Source organism: Protomyctophum bolini (genome assembly GCF_963924005.1).
Source record: "Protomyctophum bolini genome assembly, chromosome: 1".
Taxonomy (NCBI): domain Eukaryota; kingdom Metazoa; phylum Chordata; class Actinopteri; order Myctophiformes; family Myctophidae; genus Protomyctophum; species Protomyctophum bolini.
The window spans coordinates 21941655-21961906 of NC_137862.1; the positions used below are offsets into that span (position 1 = coordinate 21941655).

At 42.4% G+C, this 20252-nt stretch overlaps 1 protein-coding gene across 1 annotated transcript in view; it reads right to left on the minus strand.

Annotated features, from left to right (window-relative positions):
- LOC308312848 (synaptosomal-associated protein 25-B-like) overlaps window positions 1-20252 on the minus strand; it is a 64479-nt gene that overhangs the window by 10994 nt on the left and 33233 nt on the right. The window contains exons 3-4 of the mRNA XM_080759587.1: window positions 18541-18582; window positions 7122-7170 (exon numbers count right to left, since the gene is read on the minus strand). Of these exons, the coding sequence (XP_080615713.1) occupies window positions 7122-7170; window positions 18541-18582 (91 nt within the window). The remainder of the gene's footprint in view (window positions 1-7121; window positions 7171-18540; window positions 18583-20252) is intronic.

Genomic DNA, 20252 nt, shown 5'->3' on the forward strand with positions numbered 1-20252 from the left:
AAAAGACATTGACTGTGACAAGAGACACATCAGACATCAACATCACCACCAAAAACCACCAGCACCACAGCACTGGACTGGACAGGCTGGAGCTCGGGGCTCCACCCCAACGGTACCTACTTTTGGATACATGGGCATATCTGACCACAGCAGTTTCCTGCTGAGAAATCTTTTAAATCTTTCTCCGCTTCCTTCATGTTTGCATGCACCTGGTTCATGCCCTCTTCGACACGATCAAGTTGTTCTGGTGAGGACAAAGGCAATGAGAGTAGTGAAATGAATTTTGATTGGTTTGCTTTTTTGGGGAGGGGGTGGGGGGGTGGGTTGGGTTGGGTTTGGTTGGGTTGGGGTGTCTGGGGTCTGCTCAGTCTGCTGTGCTCTACAGCGCCACGATGCAAGTGTAGGCAAGGTCACTAAGGGCAAGGCAGTAAGCATTAAATAGGTGCCTGCGTGCATGGCACCTATTTAATGCATCTCTCTTCCTGGGTAATTATATTCTAGGGAAAGTAGGCCTATTGAACTACTTTCTGTGAACAATAAGAATGAAGATAGAGACGGGGACAAAGTAAAGTAGAACAAGTAGAGTCCAGTAGCACTGCTATGCAGCAACTTTAGTGAAGGCTGTATCGTAGAAGCTATCCAGATGAACCACGTGTGCCAGATATGGGTCTAATGTGTGGCATTAGGAGAGGTTTTCCCCTGCTGGAGTTCCCCCGGCACACTACTACTCACAATCCTTAATTAGCCCTGCCCGCTAATCCCTGGCAGAGCGAGGGATTGGAGGAGAGGATGAATGTAGAGAGAGAGAGAGAGAGAGAGAGAGAGGCATGTTTATCACCTCCACCACACCTGCCTGTCCATAATGTATTCCTCTATGGATTATGGGACTACGTAAGTGGTCGTCACACAGCCAATCAGAGTGAGCGATGGGTAATAGGACCACTGGGTTGTACGGTTTCATATAACCACTTAAACCCCTATTCTCCAGGCCTATACTTGGTCCCCTCATTTTTCCCCCTCCTGGCCTCCTCTCCACTAAATGTCTTTGCTGATCTGCAAGCTCACAGCGTGACTCAACGCAGCAGGTAGGTAGGTTATTTGACACAGAAAGGTTTATGCTACAATTCATTTTTAAATCCTACCTGAGTGTCCAAACCTTTGCCCCCAAGCTTGTATACTTAGCTGTTCAACCCCCAGTGTGCATGAGAAGACATTTCACACAATGTGCTCACAAAATCAACCCTGCCTGGCGTCAAGAGTTATGCTTTATTTATTTATGATTTCTTTGGTGGGCGGGTGTGGGACGCTGCAGCATCGGCAGAAAGCACAGACTTGGGTTATTGTTGAGTTGCTATGGTTACATAATTCTCCAATAATCCTACGATATTACATTTGATCTGCATTTCTGTGGAACCCTGTTGAATACGTAATGTAACACTGCCTTGTCTGTAGCTGAGTGTGAATAAAGCCTGATTTATACTTAAGTCATACCTTGTTTTGGAGGTCTTCAACAGGGGATCTAAGATCCCTAGGGGGTCCTCAGAGTCACTACGGAGAGACCATAAAGCTCACAAGTTACACCACCTTGCACTGCGAGGCATTGTGTTGTGAGCTTGTCGATCGGCATTTTTTGGCAAAGACGTTTAGTGTAAAGGGGAAAAAAGAACAGACCAGGTCAAGTTTACAAAGCATTGAGGTATGTGGTTAAATGTCTGTACAATACACATTGATTAACATTAATCCAACACTGATAGTTGCTGTCAAACACATCTATGAAGCTATCTGTGAAAAAGTATAATCTACAATGTTATGTTTGTAGTGGGGGGGTGGGGCTTGGCCTAAAAAACGTTGATAACGTTTAACGCCTTATTTTTAAAACTGATCTAAATACAAGAGGGATTGGACTCAGGTCTGAGTCAAGGCATTGCGTCCCTCCCTAGTCCCTGGGTGGGATGAGTCAGTGCTGCATGAGATCATTCTAGCCCACACATTTTCAAAGTGCCACCAGGGGGCATCAGGGTGCCAATTGGAAAGGGTGGATCTTGTGTGTACGTGTATAGCTTGTTAAACTCTGACTCTAAACCTATCCTCACTGCTATCTATACTGTACAGTATCTATAGTCTTGAGCACAATGGCAATAAGCTCTTGATATGTACAAATATAGGGCTATCAGATTCAGAATCAACTTTATTGTGTGGGTTCGCTTCGTGTCTATGCCTAATCATAATGTTAACTTAACCCCCCTGAATAATTAGAAATGACCTTTCTCTTCATCCTAACCTTTAAACCTAACGTTTGACACTCTACTAAGAGCGCACACACACACGCACGCACGCAGGCACGCACTTGGATGAAGGTGGGCGACGCAAATGGTGTGCCTCTTCATGCCATGTTTCTTGAGGCAGGAGGTAATCTATCAGAGCTGACTGAGGTGTAATTCAGGTCATCATGCACGGATGAGTGTGGACGTTAAGGTCTCATTACATTACATAGCTACTGCTGGGACGGAAACAAAGGTCGTTCACCACTACATGAGAGCATACATTTTACATATGGATGTTGTTTGCGAGCGCATGTGTGTGTGTGTGTGTGTGTGTGTGTGTGTGTGTGTGTGTGTGTGTGTGTGTGTGTGTGTGTGTGTACAGTGTTGTATGTGCAAATCCATATGTGCATGATGTATAAGTGCATGTGGGTGTGTGCATGTGTATTTCTGATCATGCTTGCAGGTACTGTACAGTACGCAAGTCTGTGTGATAACGGAGGTGGAGAGCTAATTGATATACCAGCCTTTGCGTCTCAGCAAGTCTATATATGAAACAGCATAATTATATGCTGTAACCTATTGTTCAGAGCAGACGGCAGACAACACGTTTTTTAAGAGGCCAGTGTTTTTCTGAGCCAATAGGGAATAGTAGGGAGGGACTAATTTTGCTGACTCATTGGTTTCCTGATGTAAACTACCCAGCCTGCCATGCTTCACATCCCTGCAGACTATAGTAGTATATGCTCAGAGTAAGGACAGACACGAAGATTGATTGATGATCTGTTTTTAACTTCAATGCCAGCGAAGCTCATTAAATTGTACCAAATCTAATAGATGTGACGAGAGAGAGTGAAGGGGGCATGGAAGGGAGAGAGTGGGGGAGAAAGAAAGACGGTAGAGCGGAAAGACAAACTGAGAAGAAGAGAGAGAGACACACACACACACACACACGAGAGGGAATTACAGTATATGTGTGTGTGTGTGTGTGTGTGTGTGTGTGTGTGTGTGTGTGTGTGTGTGTGGGGGACGACGACGACTCATAAAAATACAGAATGACAGAAAGACAGATTGAGATGTGGCGACAGAGAGAGGAGAGGAAGTCATGGGGCAGAGGTGATGTGCTGAGATGCTGGAGTAATTTGACTCTATGAATTGATTGCTGCTGCGTGTTAACAGCAGGGAGTGGGCCGGATCCCACTCTGGGGACCGCAGGCAAGACGGACGGAAAGAAGCCAGAGACAGAGAAGAGAGAGGAGAGAAGTTCGGCAGACCAGTTCGTTTGCTGGGTCACGCACAGGGAGAGGAGCAAGTCTTTGGTTGTACACGTCCATGCACGCACGCACGCACGTACGCACAACCTCAAATGCTGCATTAAACCTCACCCCCAAACTCTGACTGCAACCCACCCCAACCTGAAACACTGCATCAAACCCCAACCTCAAACTGCTGCATCAAAACCTCACCCCTAAACTCTGTTATCAACCCTGTCTAACATCTCACACACACACACACACACACACACACACACACACACACACACACACACACACACACACACACACACACACACACACACACACACACACACACACACACACACACAAATAAAGCTATTTCTAATCTTTATGTATACAGTCGCTTCTATTGCTGACACTGCTGGACGGGGATTTTAGTAATTATTTCAAATAATTTGACATAATGAATTAGGAAGACACTAAACTTCCTAATAACAGAAACCCGGTGTGCAGCAGTGTGGGAGAATTAGACCGGTGATGCTGGGCATTGCTGGCCACTGGCAGCTGCGGGATCTCTCTAGTCTAGCACAATGCATTCTGCAGAGTCAGTGGTCTTTCAACCTCACAGGCCAAACTACAGCAGGGGCCAGAACTTTGCACTGGCCTAATATGATCTATAAACAATGTCACTATATACTGTGACTGATTCTGTGATTGTAAGGCTACAAATGTACAAAGGCGAAGGGCACAAATGCACTGGAAATAAATCAATGCTCTTTTATGGGGACCCCCACCCGCTTCTTTACTTCTGTAAACTTGTCATGTGACAATAAAACTGATTCAGATGACAGATTCTGATGGGGAAGAAATACATTTGATTCTACATGGAAAATAAATCACATTCTCGCTAACCAAGACAGCAAACGGGTCAGTGACGTCTTGGGAAGGATTTGACCAAACGTCAAAGTCAAACGTTCGACTGTAAGTTTTTCTGAGAGAAGAGATTGCATTTACAGCTTCAAACAACAGAATGCTGATCAGATGGCTCTGATGGCGCTGTTTAAGCGTCTTGCTCAGGGACGTTAGATTTGTAGCCTACAGTAATTTGTACCTGTACCTTTGTTTCTCACAGTATACCGTATATATATATTTTTTTTTTATTTCTTGTCTTACAAAATATTGTATTATGTAGCCTATAGGTTTCTAGGATGTTGCACACTCTTTTGCAAAACAACATTTTGCTGCTAGTTAGTTGTTAGTGAAAAATACAAACATCTTGATTCTTGAAGCCGAGGGTTGAACTGCATGGCGACCTTTCGATTCTCAGACGTCCTCTCTACAGACTCAGCTATTTCTGTTTAAATTAAATGTTTACTAATGTTTAAGGACTGAGTCAAAACCAAAGAACACTGAGAAAAGAGGACAAGGAAACTGTCCTCATTTCCTGTCCATGCTTAAAATGTCAAATTCAACCTACTTGTTTTGCTCTCTTTTCTGTTTCAATCCAGTGCACTCAGGCACCTCCTCTGTTACCTGCCTATAGAGCGTTGCAGTCCCTCCCCCTTTCAGAACGACGAGTGGCCCAGGAAATGAAATGCAATGCATTTCTCCCATAGGATTTTCTATAAGTATTTATTTAAAGATGGTTACGCCGCGGACAAAGCCAACTCGGAGAAAATAAAGGCAGGAGACAACACTATTTGTTTTGTTTTTCTTCTTATAAATTATTTGATCGGCCCAAAACATTGTGTTCATTGTCATGATTTGTCACGATCCGAGTTGGCTTTGTCCGCGGCGTAACCGTCTTTAAATAAATACTTAAAGAAAATCCTATGGGAGAAATGCATTGCATTTCATTTCCTGGGCCACTCGTCGTTCTGAAAGGGGGAGGGACTGCGACGCTCTATAGGCACCGGTACTGTAGCCTACCTCCTTTATTAGATTACCCACTTACTACCCACTGTTTCATTACATTGATACTCTGTGACACTGCATACTGACGCCAACTCCTCTGTTCCAACTAACTCAATTGAAAATTAAAAAATGTCATATTAATAATTATAAACATAAATCAATGCTATTGAATACCCTTTATGTCTGTTTGTTGGTTAAAAGAATATTGAAACCTACTATGAAAAGTATTAGTCGACAAAAATCTCCCAACTCCAAATGAAAAATGAACATTTTGGAGTTAGGTGGTTTCTTCCAGACAGCAGCCGAGATATAGTAATTCCTCTGTTCCATTACATACTAACCCCTCTGCGCCATTAATTAATACTAACCCCTCTGCTCCATTACATACTAACCCCTCTGTTCCATAACTTCCATTACATACTAACCCCTCTGCTCCATTACATACTAACCCCTCTGCTCCATTACATACTAACCCCTCTGTTCCATAACTTCCATTACATACTAACCCCTCTGCTCCATTACATACTAACCCCTCTGCTCCATTACATACTAACCCCTCTGTTCCATAACTTCCATTACATACTAACCCCTCTGCTCCATTACATACTAACCCCTCTGTTCCATAACTTCCATTACATACTAACCCCTCTGCTCCATTACATACTAACCCCTGTGTTCCATTACATACTACAGGTCCATTCGGCTCCATGTGCACAACCTCTGATGTTAACGTAACAGCAAGGATGTGACTGTGTGTGAAGGGTCAACGTACAACGGTTGACACAACGGTTGTACTGGAGTGGATGGAGAGTGAATGAGAGTGGGGCGTGTTTGTCGTTACCAGTCAAAATGATCATGGTGTCCCTCCTCGCTAAAGAGGACGGCGCTAAAGGTATCTATCACTGTGTGACCCCTGACCCCGTAGTCGATCAGGGGGGAAATGATTCCCCGTGGTAACCATGGGAACCAGGTTTTCAATGACAGAGCAGATGAAGAAGCAGAGGTTAGAAGCATTGATCGGGTTAATGCAAGATCTAAACTTAGCTCAAAGAATTTTAGAATGCATCATACATGCCAAAAAAAACCTGTAAGTCATGTAGTAACAAGCTACTGTATATAAAGGTACCGGTAAATCATAATACTTTTATAAATAATAATATAGTTGCAGTATGTGCAATTGTAATGCATTAGCATTACTAAGAACCAGGCATAGCTTAGGGAGGCGAAGAGGTTGGCAAGCTTCTTACAGTAGCCAAATAAACATCTACATTCAATAGCCTACTGTGTGGCTGGGTTTCATTAGAAATTGAATGAAATAGTACATTTGTAAAATACTAGGCAATTTTAACAACTTAAATGCCAGTATCTGTATTGCCGATCGATAAGCTGACAAAACGCTGCGCTGCGACGGCACGCGTTGCCACCGCGCTGTGAGCTTATTGATCCCTACGATAACAGAAAACAGAACATACACTATAGCCCCGAGGGACTCTGATCAAATTATGGGGTTTAAGTGGTTAATATAGGATGAACCTTTTCAAACAGAATGCACTGTAGGCGTATATATGGGACATGCCGATTTGTCTTTAGCTTGCAAAGCATAGAATATCAGCGATAATGCACTGCAGGGAAACAAAGTGCTGAAAGAATAGTAGTAGTAGTAGTAGTAGTAGAGGCCGGGGTGGAAGCTCTGTCTCTACTGACTTACCTCCCTGCTCATCCAACATGACCAGAGTCCTGATACCAGCATCTTTACTCTAATACAGACAGACAGACAGACAGACAGACAGACAGACAGACAGACAGACAGACAGACAGACAGACAGACAGACAGACAGACAGACAGACAGACAGACAGACAGACAGACAGACGCCCAGACAGACAGTGGGAGGAGAGGGGAGCCCAGGAAGAAGAAATTGAGGAAGGGGAAAAGAGAAGGGAAAAAAAGATGACAGATCAGTAAACAGACCAAGAACAGAACAGAACAGAACAGTCAGAGCAGCAAACAGAGCTGTGTGTGTCAAATTGTCATCTGAAAATCTTCTTTTTTCTTCTTTTTCTTTCTGGGGAGCGATTGATCTTGTCTTATGCTCTTCTAGACCCAGCTAGCACAGCACAGAGAGCGCTAGGGTCATCTATTATGGATTGCATTCGAAGAGTGCGAGTATTATTAATATGCTCATTAGCTGGCATCAAAGTTAGTGGAAAAACACATATTCTGTCTCAATAGGCCTCTCATTCAATGCTTCTCAGTGTCGTGACACAAGTGACACAAGTACTGTATTGATATTTATTTATTTAGGAGTCAGTAGGGAAAAGTAGGGAGGGAATAATTTCTATTATATTTGAACCATATGAACGCTAGCTTATTGTGGGTGATAACAGGCAAATATTCATCGAAAATAGATTTGATGGAAATATCAGATCTACAAACTGCTGTGAGCTTGTAGATTGGCCATTGGCCAAGTACAGACCCTAGGCCTAGGGGACACCAGCACTCGCCATACACACAATTAGGTGTGGCGCTCCACCTCAGCAATCGATCTCCATGCAGGGTCTAGTCAGTGCATTGTGAAGTGCCTCTCCTGCACTCTGGCTGACTACTCCGACCTACTAATGAGCACCAGGGCAACATGAAAACTACAATGCTGAGATATCAAAAACGTTATGATACTGTACGTATCTCTGTTTCATCCCCATGTATTGTGCAATTAAGTCTAATAATACAAATACATTGAATATAGATGTTTTTTGGGTGTAATTTTCCCTACAATGTTGCTCTCTTCCTTGGAAGAGAGCAACATGTTACCCTACTAGCTAGAGACGTTTGATTAAAGGTGGAAATCTCCCACACCCCCATCACACACTTTGTGGATATACTTAACTTTGTCAAATTGGAAAGAATCGGATGCTTGCTGGGTGGCTCCCTGAAATAATTCTGTAAAATGTGGGACCCGTTTTTTAAACATTGTAATGAGCTGAGACTCCCGGATATTTCAGACTAATTGTTCAGTCAGTCATTTATAATGCGGAGGCATGTCAGATGGCGGATCGACTAATATTCATATAACTTCTACCAGTAGTTTATTATTATAATAATTATTTTGTTTTTAGTATTTATATATTTTTTGTTTCCCTTCATTCTTGTTTGTCTTGTCCTTTTGATTTGAGTTTTGTGTCTACAGTATTTGTCTTTGTGAAAGCCTTGCTTATTGTTGTTTTTTCAATAAACAGATTGTGGAAAAAATTATAATATTGGTTTTGTCCCTAAAATTTGTGACAACACAATAACAAAGAAATAAGAGGCATTCTAAGCATTTGCAACCACCTACTGAAACATTTATTGACCGGCCTCTTTTGACAAGATTGCAATGACCCAGAAACAGAATAGTATTTGAAATTAAAAAAATACAGTGAGTGCAGAGACAGACAGACAGTTTGTTGTGACCATCACTTAATTAATCCATTCTTATAATCAATCAAATTATTGATATCTGCTGTCTTTTTCATCCATTCCAATAATATTTAATTTCACTTTGTAGCAATGTTTTGTCATTTGTCACTTGAAATATTGATTGTGTGTTAAGTGAGTGAGTGGATAAATCACTATTGAGTGAAACAAATCCGTAGATGGTAAAACATTGTTTTCCTTGCTTATCGCGCATGCACGCACGCACGCACGCACGCACGAGGGGAACTACTCTGAGGGGAACATTATCTGAAAATACAACTCGGCTAAGAGGTTTGGTGTACTGTAGAGGGTGGGAAAAAAACAGAACAAGTACAAGTTTTTTAGTATAGAGGGTTTAAGTTAAGTCGTCTGAAAATACAATCCAACACAACGCTACACAACGACAGTACTGTCAAATAAGTCTATGAAGCTATCTATTAAATCTATTAAAAAGTTTAATCTGCAACACAATGTTATACATTAGGTTGTGAGGGTCCTTGCTTCATCTAGAGCCCTGTGTGTTACACTAATGGCATTAACAACTGTAATGGCTCCACGCAACAGCAACACATTTCAACCTTGTCCCCTGAAGCACTGTTAATGCCTAAAGGCCATTAATGTTCTGCATCAGTTAATTTGTATCAAACTGTGGTTTGACCTTCTCTCCAGGACGAGTGATAGACAGAACAGTGTGCTCGAAGCCTCTAAACAAGCAGAGCGATATGACTGTTTGTATTAATCAAATCGACTGGGAAACATATGCCAGCGGCCATGTGTCTGTATCAGATGTCTGGCATGTAATCTGTTGAAAAAGATAATGTAAACACTCATGTTGACAGACTGATGGCGTGCCGCACGCACGCACGCACACACACACACACACACACACACACACACACACACACACACACACACACACACACACACACACACACACACACACACACACACACACACACACACACACACACACACACACACACACACACACACACACACACACACACACACACACACACACACACACACACACACACAACACTTTTCTTTAAAGCAATAGGTGGCCCACTCTGGTACCACAAATCTGAGCCCACAAACCCGGGTGGCTCGACCAATGGGCTTGACTCATGGGCGGGTAGTTTGTGACGTAATGCAGAGTATCCATCTAACCCGTAATGTAGATAAAGAGATCGGTTCTGACTTCCCTGCATTCCAATGACAAACAACATTTTACTGACTGAATGGTCGATGTATGGAGGCAACTGATCTCTGGTGATGTCCTTCACATTCTCCCTCTCTAACCCCTCTCCTCTCTCTCTCTCTCTCTCTCTCTCTCGCATCTCTCTGTATATCTCTGATTTATACTCCTCTCTTCTCTTCTCTCCTCTCTCTCTCTCTCTCTCTCTCTCTCTGTATATCTCTGATTTATACTCCTCTTCTCTCTTCTCTCTCTTCCTCCCTCTTCCTATACTTGTATTTATGGCCCGCAACGGAGCGGTCAGCCCTTAATTATAAGCACAAAATGTCGGTCGGCCCAGTTGGCCTAACGACAAACTAGCCAATCACAGATCAATCTCACCAAGGCGTTTGTGCAGGTGTGTGATGAGGCATTATGTAGCAAAAGCCTGTAAAATGGAGGATAATCAAATCCACTCTGGTAGGGCAAATTTGGGCCCACATCCGGGTGGCTGGACTGACTCATGCCACCACGGGCATGAGGGTAGCTTGTGATGTAGGACGCATAAAGCCTAAGGACACTGCTGTGCATGCTCTGTACAGGCCGGAGGAGAGAGATATATATACTGTACGTCTGGGGGAGCATGAGCTGTGTGAGCAACATTCATTGAAATGATTGGGGACAGGGTTTTAATTTCACTCTAGTTCTTATATAGCTCAATAAGTGCAGGGCCTGCTGTGAAGTTTGTTGGATTGCGGTTTCCTCCCAAAATCCCCATGTACATGACAGACCAGACAGACAGATAGACATAGACAGCCTGTCAGGTGATAAGAAGCGGCCTGTTCACTTCACTCCTCATGCATTGACGGAAGCATGAGCTCAGTTCTGGGCTCTCCCCAGGTTGACAAAGGGAGAGTAGCACCCAGGATTACATTTTAGGCAATTGGCACTGGGTGAAAAATGGGTTATTGGGATTTTAGGAGACAAAAAAAAGTAGCAGATCCGCAAACTCAAACGTTTCGAGCTTGTAGATCTGCTACTTGCTTTTGAATTTGAATCCTGAAAAGTAAAGTAAGGGCAGTGTTGGACATGTGAGGTTTCCACCCGACAAAGACAATAAAGGAAGACAAAGAACCGTGAAGCACACAGAGCATGCAGTCCACCGACAGTAACTCCTCAGCAGATTGCAATTGATTTTTCTATCACCGTGGTTACAGTGTTGTCTCCTAAACCTGCAGATCTATTCTAACTGGGTTACAGTGAAGATGACCTCACCACCACACCCCTCCAACACATGACCTCCCACTGCTCTCTGTTATTGGTCAATCCCAATGCCAAAGCCATCATGTGATACTCGTGAATCACATGACTAGGCAGGTTGGTATCAAGTGTTCTTAAAAAAAAAGATGATTGATCAGTTGATTGGTGTATTGACAAAAACGATAGATTCATTCATATATTGCTGACTGGTATCACGTTTCTGCAATAGTTGTGATCTTTATACTACAGATTATACATGGGTAGGGATTGGGAAGTGCAGTGCAGGCGAAGCACATTGGGACAAAATGCCCTTTCGGTACAGGGTTGTACGACATAGAATAAACCTTCCTTGGCCATAAGAGATTGTCATAATCAATCTTTATTGACAACGTATACAGTAGTACTTGGAAGTAATAGCCTGCCTACTGCTGCATACTAGCCAACTCACTTTAGTATGCAAATACTGTATACACTATATATTGCCCTAAACACAACGGAATATAATTAGCGTTCCTCATTACACTCACATTTTGTGTAGAACAGCAGTTTAAAGGAATTATCGCACAAAAAATGAACTGAGTTTGAAAGTTAAATCAACTGAATTACCGTTTGTTGTTTAGAAAGACTTTTCCTGGGGGCATCTGGGAGCTTTGCAGTGCAATAATGCAAAGCGTGCATCTAACATAATGTAGTCTGACTGACTGACTCCCTGCATTCCAATAACAAACATCAACATTTCACGGACTGAATGGTTTCTATGAGGACAACTGGTGATGTCCTGCACACTGTAGATGGAAGAACTACTCAGATGTCTTTACATTTAAGTACAAAATTGTATTGGCATCGAGATAATATACTTACAGTACCAAAAGTGAAAGTACTCATAATGCAAAATGTCTCATATCACTTTCATTTTGAAAGTGGCAGATCTATAAGTTCAAGTTTGTTGTGAACTGCTACTATCAAATGGTGGTTAATGTACAGTATGTTTTGTAATAATAATAATCAAAAAAATACAACATTTGCCTCTGAGATGTAATAGTGGAGTAAAAGTAAAAGTATTGAATCTCGGGAATGCTCCAGTAAAGTAAAAGTACCTCAAATTGTACTTAAATAAGTACAGTACTTGAGTACATATACGTCATTACTTTCCACCACTGAAACATCAACATTTTACTGACATGATATCTGGTGATGTCCTTCACATGCTCTCCCCTGCCATCCCTCTCTCTCTCTCTGTGTTCCGTCTGATTTACACTCTCTCTCCCTCTCCCTATACTTGTCTTTATTGGCCTGCCCGCAACAGAGTGGTCAGGCCTTAATAATGAGCACAAAATGTCTCCGGTTGGCCCAGTTGGCCTAACAACAAACTATCCAATCGCAGAGAAATCTCAGGCATGTTGCTTGTAAAGCTCAACATGGGAATATATTTGTGCGCCAAGTCGCCGACGATCTTTGACAGTCACCAAGGAGTTTGTGGAGTGTATGCTGAGGCATTATGTAGCACAAGCCTGTAAAATGGAGGATAATCAAATCCTTCAGGAGGAGTTGCTTTCATTAGAGCCGATGGACTCGCCCCATTGCTGTTTTCTTCTGTAGCCTACATTCCACATGTCTTATCCTGCTATACTGAAAGTTCACTGGTTGAGCAGAGGGCTTGGATGGTTTAAAATTGTCAAAGCACAGATAATGTTTTTATATTATTGTTTAGACTGATGCTAGGTTCTTGGTTTACCTGTGATCCTGGATTACTGAGGCATTACACTGTCTCTCTGCATTTCATCTACTGTATATGAGGCACTACACTGTCTCTCTGCATTTCATCTACTGTATGTGATCCTAGATTACTGAGGCACTACACTGTCTCTCTGCATTTCATCTACTGTATGTGATCCTAGATTACTGAGGCACTACACTGTCTCTCTGCATTTCATCTACTGTATGTGATCCTAGATTACTGAGGCACTACAACTACACTGTCTCTCTGCATTTCATCTACTGTATGTGATCCTAGATTACTGAGGCACTACACTGTCTCTCTGCATTTTATCTACTGTATGTGATCCTAGATTACTGAGGCACTACACTGTCTCTCTGCATTTCATCACTTCACTTCTACTGTATGTGTCACTCTCTTAAATTGTAAATTGTGCTAAGATGTTTCTGTCAACTATAGGCTATGTTTAGAAAATTGAATATTCATGAACAACAAAGTTGTTACAGGCAGTGCTTGGATTTAACGCAAAATTGTTTGTAATGTAGGACATCTGTGCTGCAAACGTTTCGCTCATTGACTGTAATCAGTGCTACTATACTCTAGCGTACGAGTGAGTCTTAAATTAAGGATAACATGTTTTAAATGTTTCTCAGCATGTTGCTTCTTGAGGCTTTCTACTACTGACTTCCATATCTAAAATTAGGGAACCCAGAGACTATTGCATGTCAAACTAGGGGTCCTTGAAATTAAACGGGTTGAGAATCACTGCTAGAGCCGTAAAAATCTTCTCTTATGGGGGTCCCTGGCATTTATTTTCAAATGGGGGTCCGTGGGCTAATTAGTGTCAATTTGGGGGTCTTTGACATGAAAAAGTTTGGGAAGGAAGGCTCGACCAGCGTTCCTGTGTTGAGGAACAGAGTTGGTTTATGTCTGTAATTGTACTGAGGCTTCACAAAACCGGAAGGCAGTGAACTGAACATAAAGGGGGGGGGGGGGGGGACGACGACGAGGTGTGCCATTCTGGATTGTTTGGAGGGGCAATGGAGTCACCATTGCCGGGAGTAAGGACGGAGTTGCATTAGTCAGCCTGACTGAGGGCTGGATATGGAGCTGGTCTCGTTGGTGCGGAGTGGACTCTAGCAGCGCCTCGGTGGGCGTGGTGTACCAATAATTTCAGTGCGATCCCAAATCATGCGTCAGGGCCTGATTAACACACAGGCTGCAAACGCACGCACACACACACACACACACACACACACACACACACACACACACACACACACACACACACACACACACCTACCTCCTGGCAATACTACGACAATGCTATTAACACGTCAGGTTTGTATAAAGCAGTGCTATCACACATACTACGCAAATTAAACCTGCAGAGTGTGTAACAACCCATACATTACATCTAGTTGGAGTGAATATAATACAGTATACTCCTGTTGCCTGGAGACCAAAGAGGTATTTTTTGTTCTGTCATGTCCTTTATGAAAAAACTAAAGGAATTCCAGATCAACAGTGTGGAGTAGATAGCCTGCTGACGAAAGCATCTTCAACCTAATGAAATAAATCATACAAAGTCTAGTGGTCTGCTCACATGTCAGCAGCCAAAACAGTATTAGCAATGTCTCAGCAATATCTCTGAAGGTAAGTTGAATTAATAGTGCATTTATATATTAATAGTGCATTTATATATTAATGGTGCATTTATATAGCGTCTTGATCCAAGGCGCTACATAGATTGTGCATTACATTCACCCATTCACACACACATTCATACACCGATGGCGGCGGAAACCATGCAAGGCACCAACCAGCACCTCAGGAGCAATTAGGGCTTCAGTGTCTTGCTCAAGGACACTAACTCTGGGGGAGTGGTCGAACTGGCAACCTTGCGTTTACCATCCAGCCACTCTACCCCTGAGCCACCACCGCCCGGTGAACATGGAGGAAGTTCGTCCTTTAAGACACATTAACTTAGAATGCATTACTGAGCTGCTTCCTGTACACTCAGTCAAAGACCGACAGGCTATATAAAGGCATATAGCCCATAAAGCAATAATAACTCTACAGTACAATAAAACTATATTTCATGCATGGTACTATATATTACACTGTAGTACTGTAGCCTGCTACTGTACTGTAGTAGTAGAGACAGACTTATAAAGGACTTAGATTTTAGAGCCGTGTCAACACAATGCATTTATGAGCGGTGGAGCACTTTGGAATGATATATCATGTCCACATCACTCACACAGATAGTTTACTCACACACGCAATGTTTGCATGGACGTCGTTTTCTTTGCACAGATAGCTTCGCTGAAACACGCACAGACTTCTACTGGTTGTGGTAACGACTTACGTATGACTCAACGTCATGAAAATGACCAGGTTGTTACACCATGAGGATTCAATGAGCAAACTCAGCATACTGTGTAGACAGCGCATAACCCAACTTTGAGTGTACAGTACATATTGCCAGCCAATGCCGGGTATGGACTAGTTATTATTATTATGGTGTAATTATTTCATACGTTTTACTGACAGCAGTCGCGCATGTAACGTACAGATAAGACAACTCAACTCTTCACACTTCCCTGATATTTTCCTGAAAAGGTTTTTTAGTTTTGAGTTGTCACTGGTTTGCCCATGCACTACCAAGGGCAGTCCCTCTGAGCTATCACTGGTTTGCCCATGCACTACCAAGGGCAGTCCCTCTGAGCTATCACTGGTTTGCCCATGCACTACCAAGGGCAGTCCCTCTGAGCTATCACTGGTTTGCCCATGCACTACCAAGGGCAGTCCCTCTGAAATTATCAAATATCGCAACGTAATTCATGTGAAAAGTGGGCCTGATGCATACAAGTGGACTGACTTTGGTTAGGTAAAATGAAGGTGCTCTCCATGGTTCTGAAACATTGCCTCATGGGCACTAATAAGTCTTAATTCGGCCCTGGTAGTTGTAGCAGTAGTATAGTAATGTCCATTTATCCGGTAAGTTATTATTCAAATACTGTATATTAATGGTGGCTTTAGGCTTAATGTAGCCTCCCCCTGTATGTTCTACTTGAAATAGAAATGCCCACCCTTGTCTGCTTGAAGAGAGATCAAATATGTCACTACAATGAACGGGTACAATCAATAATGTTAGTGAGTTCACAGGTTGTGTCTGGGTAGACAGTTTGGTCAACAGCAAAGTCATATTTATGGGCTGCAGGGTTCAGTTCTCAGTTTAGTTAACTTTATGTCTATACTTTTAAATAGACAGCCTGCATACATCAAAACATTGTTATAAAAAGAGACTGAGGACAGAACTCCTCCAGGAGAGGACAAGGGTCATATTACTTTTAGTGACCAAACAACATTCTCCTGACAGTATCCCCAAATATCAAGTGTCACAGACAGTGCTGAGGGGCCCCACACACACACACACACACACACACACACACACACACACACACACACACACACACACACACACACACACACACACACACACACACACACACACACACACACACACACACACACACACACACACACACACACACACACACACACACACACACACACACACACACACACACACACACACACACACACACACACACACACACACACACACACAACACAGGACTAGGCCAGATCACAGCCCATATGGGGATGATCTTTACGTAATTTCCAGGACGTCTTCACCAGAAATAATAATATAGCTTATTCTGCGCCAGATCTGACTAGTTATGATATGACTTAAGTTGTTCTGGCCTCACTCGGACTCTCTCTGATTCATCCAGGGACATCCGTCTTAGTGGGCAGAATTTATGTTGGTTGAAATCAGGTGATATTCTGGGCTATTCTTTGACTTGATCTGGCCCCAGTCGAGACGTCACTAATTAAGTTATTAATTAACTAGTTAAATTACTATTAGTATTAATTAGTTAGTTAATAATGAACGTATTACTTAAGCTCAGCTGATTATTTGTACTTCCTCTTGCTGTCAGTGCTGCCACTGATGTTGTACAGTATGTGCACCCCAGCACCACCAGTAGACTCTGCTTTCCCTAAGGGTTCTGTTCCCCTGGGGGGGTTCGTCATTATTATAGATGTATTTCTACAGGCTGAACAGGGAGTATGTATAAGCAGATCCTGAACGCAAAGATCAAAATCATAATATTGTGACGTCATGTTGTAGTTCGGTGGTTACCTCACCACCGAAAATCCAGACTATGAATGAGCCTTTAGTGTCTTTTTGGGTGACTTGTGGTTCACTGAGAACTACAACTCCCATGAGCTATCATTCTAATTGAAATGTTTGACACAGGTGTGAACAATCATCCAATCAAGTGATGAACATATATTTTGTCCTTTTTGATTATGCCTGAGGGTCTTGCTAAATAAATACATTGATTGTGCACAGATCTGAGTGTGCAGAGCTTCCCTTTATTTCTTTTCGTTACCCCTTTGTGACTCCAGCACCTCACTTAAGTTTTTTCAGCAGATGAGCGGTGGTTCTTTTTGCATTTGTGCCTTACGTTGGAACCTCAAAATAATTAATGACTTTCGCAAAGATCTGAGTGTGTGTCTCTTTGAAGTAAAATAACAAATCTAATTGGAGAAAAGATATGAAGAAAGTGGTCTTAATATTGGGAACAAGTATAGGCAAGTAGGAGGACATAGATACAATATTGCTGGTTATGTTCATTGTAAGCTGCAACCTTTGCACAGCAAATAGGTGAAAGGCCATCCGGAATATATTTGCGTGAAAACAACTAAAATCTGTATGGTTTATGCAGGTATAGTGGCACATTTTCAGTTGTTGGAAGTGGTCTCTCTTCTCTTCCATTGAGACATTTAGACCCTGGTGTCAGGTAGGACAAAGAAAGCCTGGAAACCAGACAAATATGCCAGTGCAACCAAAAATAATTGCCTTCTACAGATTAGCCTGGTCCCGCTCGGTTGTGATTGGATTTCGCTTCCGAAGTTGTGGGGCACCAATATCAGGCTTTTTTAATTTTATTTTTAGATCCGCCCGTTGGAAATGCATGGTTCCACACAGAGATTCCAGACTGATATCTATTATCTACGCAGTGACAAAGTAGTAGGAAAACATCTTAAGCGCAATAATAAGCGCAACAGCTTATGAGTTAGCTTAAGCTTGTAGTTAGCTTGTAGATTGGCTATTTTCAAATAGCCCATGTATTCAGTATGTATAAAGTGCTCATGTTTGTGGTCTATATAATAGTCGCTTCTAGGAGGAGGTAGAAGAGAGGAAGGGAGGATGGAGAGAGAGAGGCAGTAATGGAGAGAGAGAGTGTGTGAAGGAGAGGAGGGGAGGATGAAGAGAGAGAGGCAGTAAGGGAGCGAGAGAATGTGGAGGAGAAGAGGGGAGGATGGAGAGAGAGGCAGTAAGGGAGAGAGAGAGTGTGGAGGAGAGGAGTGGAGCAGAGGATGTGTTTAATCATGTAGACTATTGTAGTCCAGTAGATAATGTGATGTGTGTCATTGGACTCACCTCCTCCACCAGAGCCAGCATACGACGAGTGCTCTCCAGAGACTGGTCGGAGAGAGAGAGAGAGAGAGAGAGAGAGAGAGAGAGAGAGAGAGAGAGAGAGAGAGAGAGAGAGAGAGCGAGAGAGTTAGTGAAAGCATCACACAAGGACAAATACAGTACAGTCATAAACTTTGTTGTGCAGAAAGACAAATGTCAATGACACTGTTGACTGTTCCGTACTGCAAAATAAACAACATATAATGCTAATTTGGTGCATCTGTGCCGATGGGCAATGAACACATAGTTAAGAAAATCACACATGTGAGCGATATACAGTACATCACAAATTTTGTGAGGTGACTGTGGACAGAGTCATTATGTAATTTTGTATTCAACGAAAGCATTTGCATCATTGTTTCATTGACAAATTACTTTTCAACACCCTTTTGTTTTTGTTTGTCATCTGTTTTTAAATGGAAAATAGCATTTTTTCCACATAAAGAGGCAAATTGGTTGAAGTGAATAACAATCTCTCTTGTGTATTGAGTTTGGTGTGAGACAATATTATCAAATAAAACATGAAAGTTAATGCTTGACCAAGATGAAAATGAAAAATGAAATTGTAATCATGTTATCCATGTGGAACGGAGTTCTATTTTAGAATAACCTTTACTCATATTTCAGTGAAAGTCATTTGATTAACTCTCATCCTATGAATAGCAGTCCTCTCCTCTCCTCTCCTCTCCTCTCCTCTCCTCTCCTCTCCTCTCCTCTCCTCTCCTCTCCTCTCCTCTCCTCTCCTCTCCTCTCCTCCTTCCCCAGTAACCCTCTTAATATTATCCCTCTTAATTCAGGCACCCTCTTCCCTCCTCTCTTCCACCCTGCCTTTTGGCTTGTCACCTCTCTCCCCTTTCTCCTAGACCCAGCCTCAACTCCTTCACTTCACAATCTCCTCAACTCTCTGCTCCTCTTCTCCTCCACCCAACCTCTATCCATCTCTTTGCATTCTTCTTTTCCAAAAGTCTTTCTCTCCATCCCTCCTGCCTTCTTCCTGTCTCCCCTTAATGCCCTTATAGCTGAGGAGCTTCTGCTGCATGCTCTTACATTATCTCCTCATGAATGTTTAATGAGTCTAGTCTATTATTCTGCCTCACAGAATTATCTGCCTTTCCTGGGCTTCTATCATCTCATTACAGATGAGCACACTATCTCTGTTCCTAGAGGTGAAAGTTAGAGAGCAAACTGCTCAAAAATGACATAGGGGGACTGGTCACACAATCGTGAAGTCCTGCTTTCTAATCCAATTCAAGACCTGTGGCCCTTTCTACTACTCCTTAAAGTGGAACTACCGCATGCAACTTTTTTTATGAATAAAATGTAATTTTGTCTAATCTGTATGATGTTAATACAATATACTGTAACATATACAGTTGTATTTGGTCTCCCTGCTCTTATATGGAGACATTTAGATCGTATCAAAGGTCATGTCTGGCCTAGACACATGATCTCACACGGATTTTGACCTGATAGTCAAGATTCAATTAATCCCCTGAGCAAGCAAGCAGCTCATTAATGGTAAAATAATGTCACCTTACATAAACTGGGTTCAGTTACAGCGCAGATTTAACGTGGCATAAATAAAATTATTTAATTTAAAAAAAAATCATGCAACCCTCCCAAACACCATCACATAGTTTCTCAATTGCATTGCCATCAATCTAAAAAAAACAAAA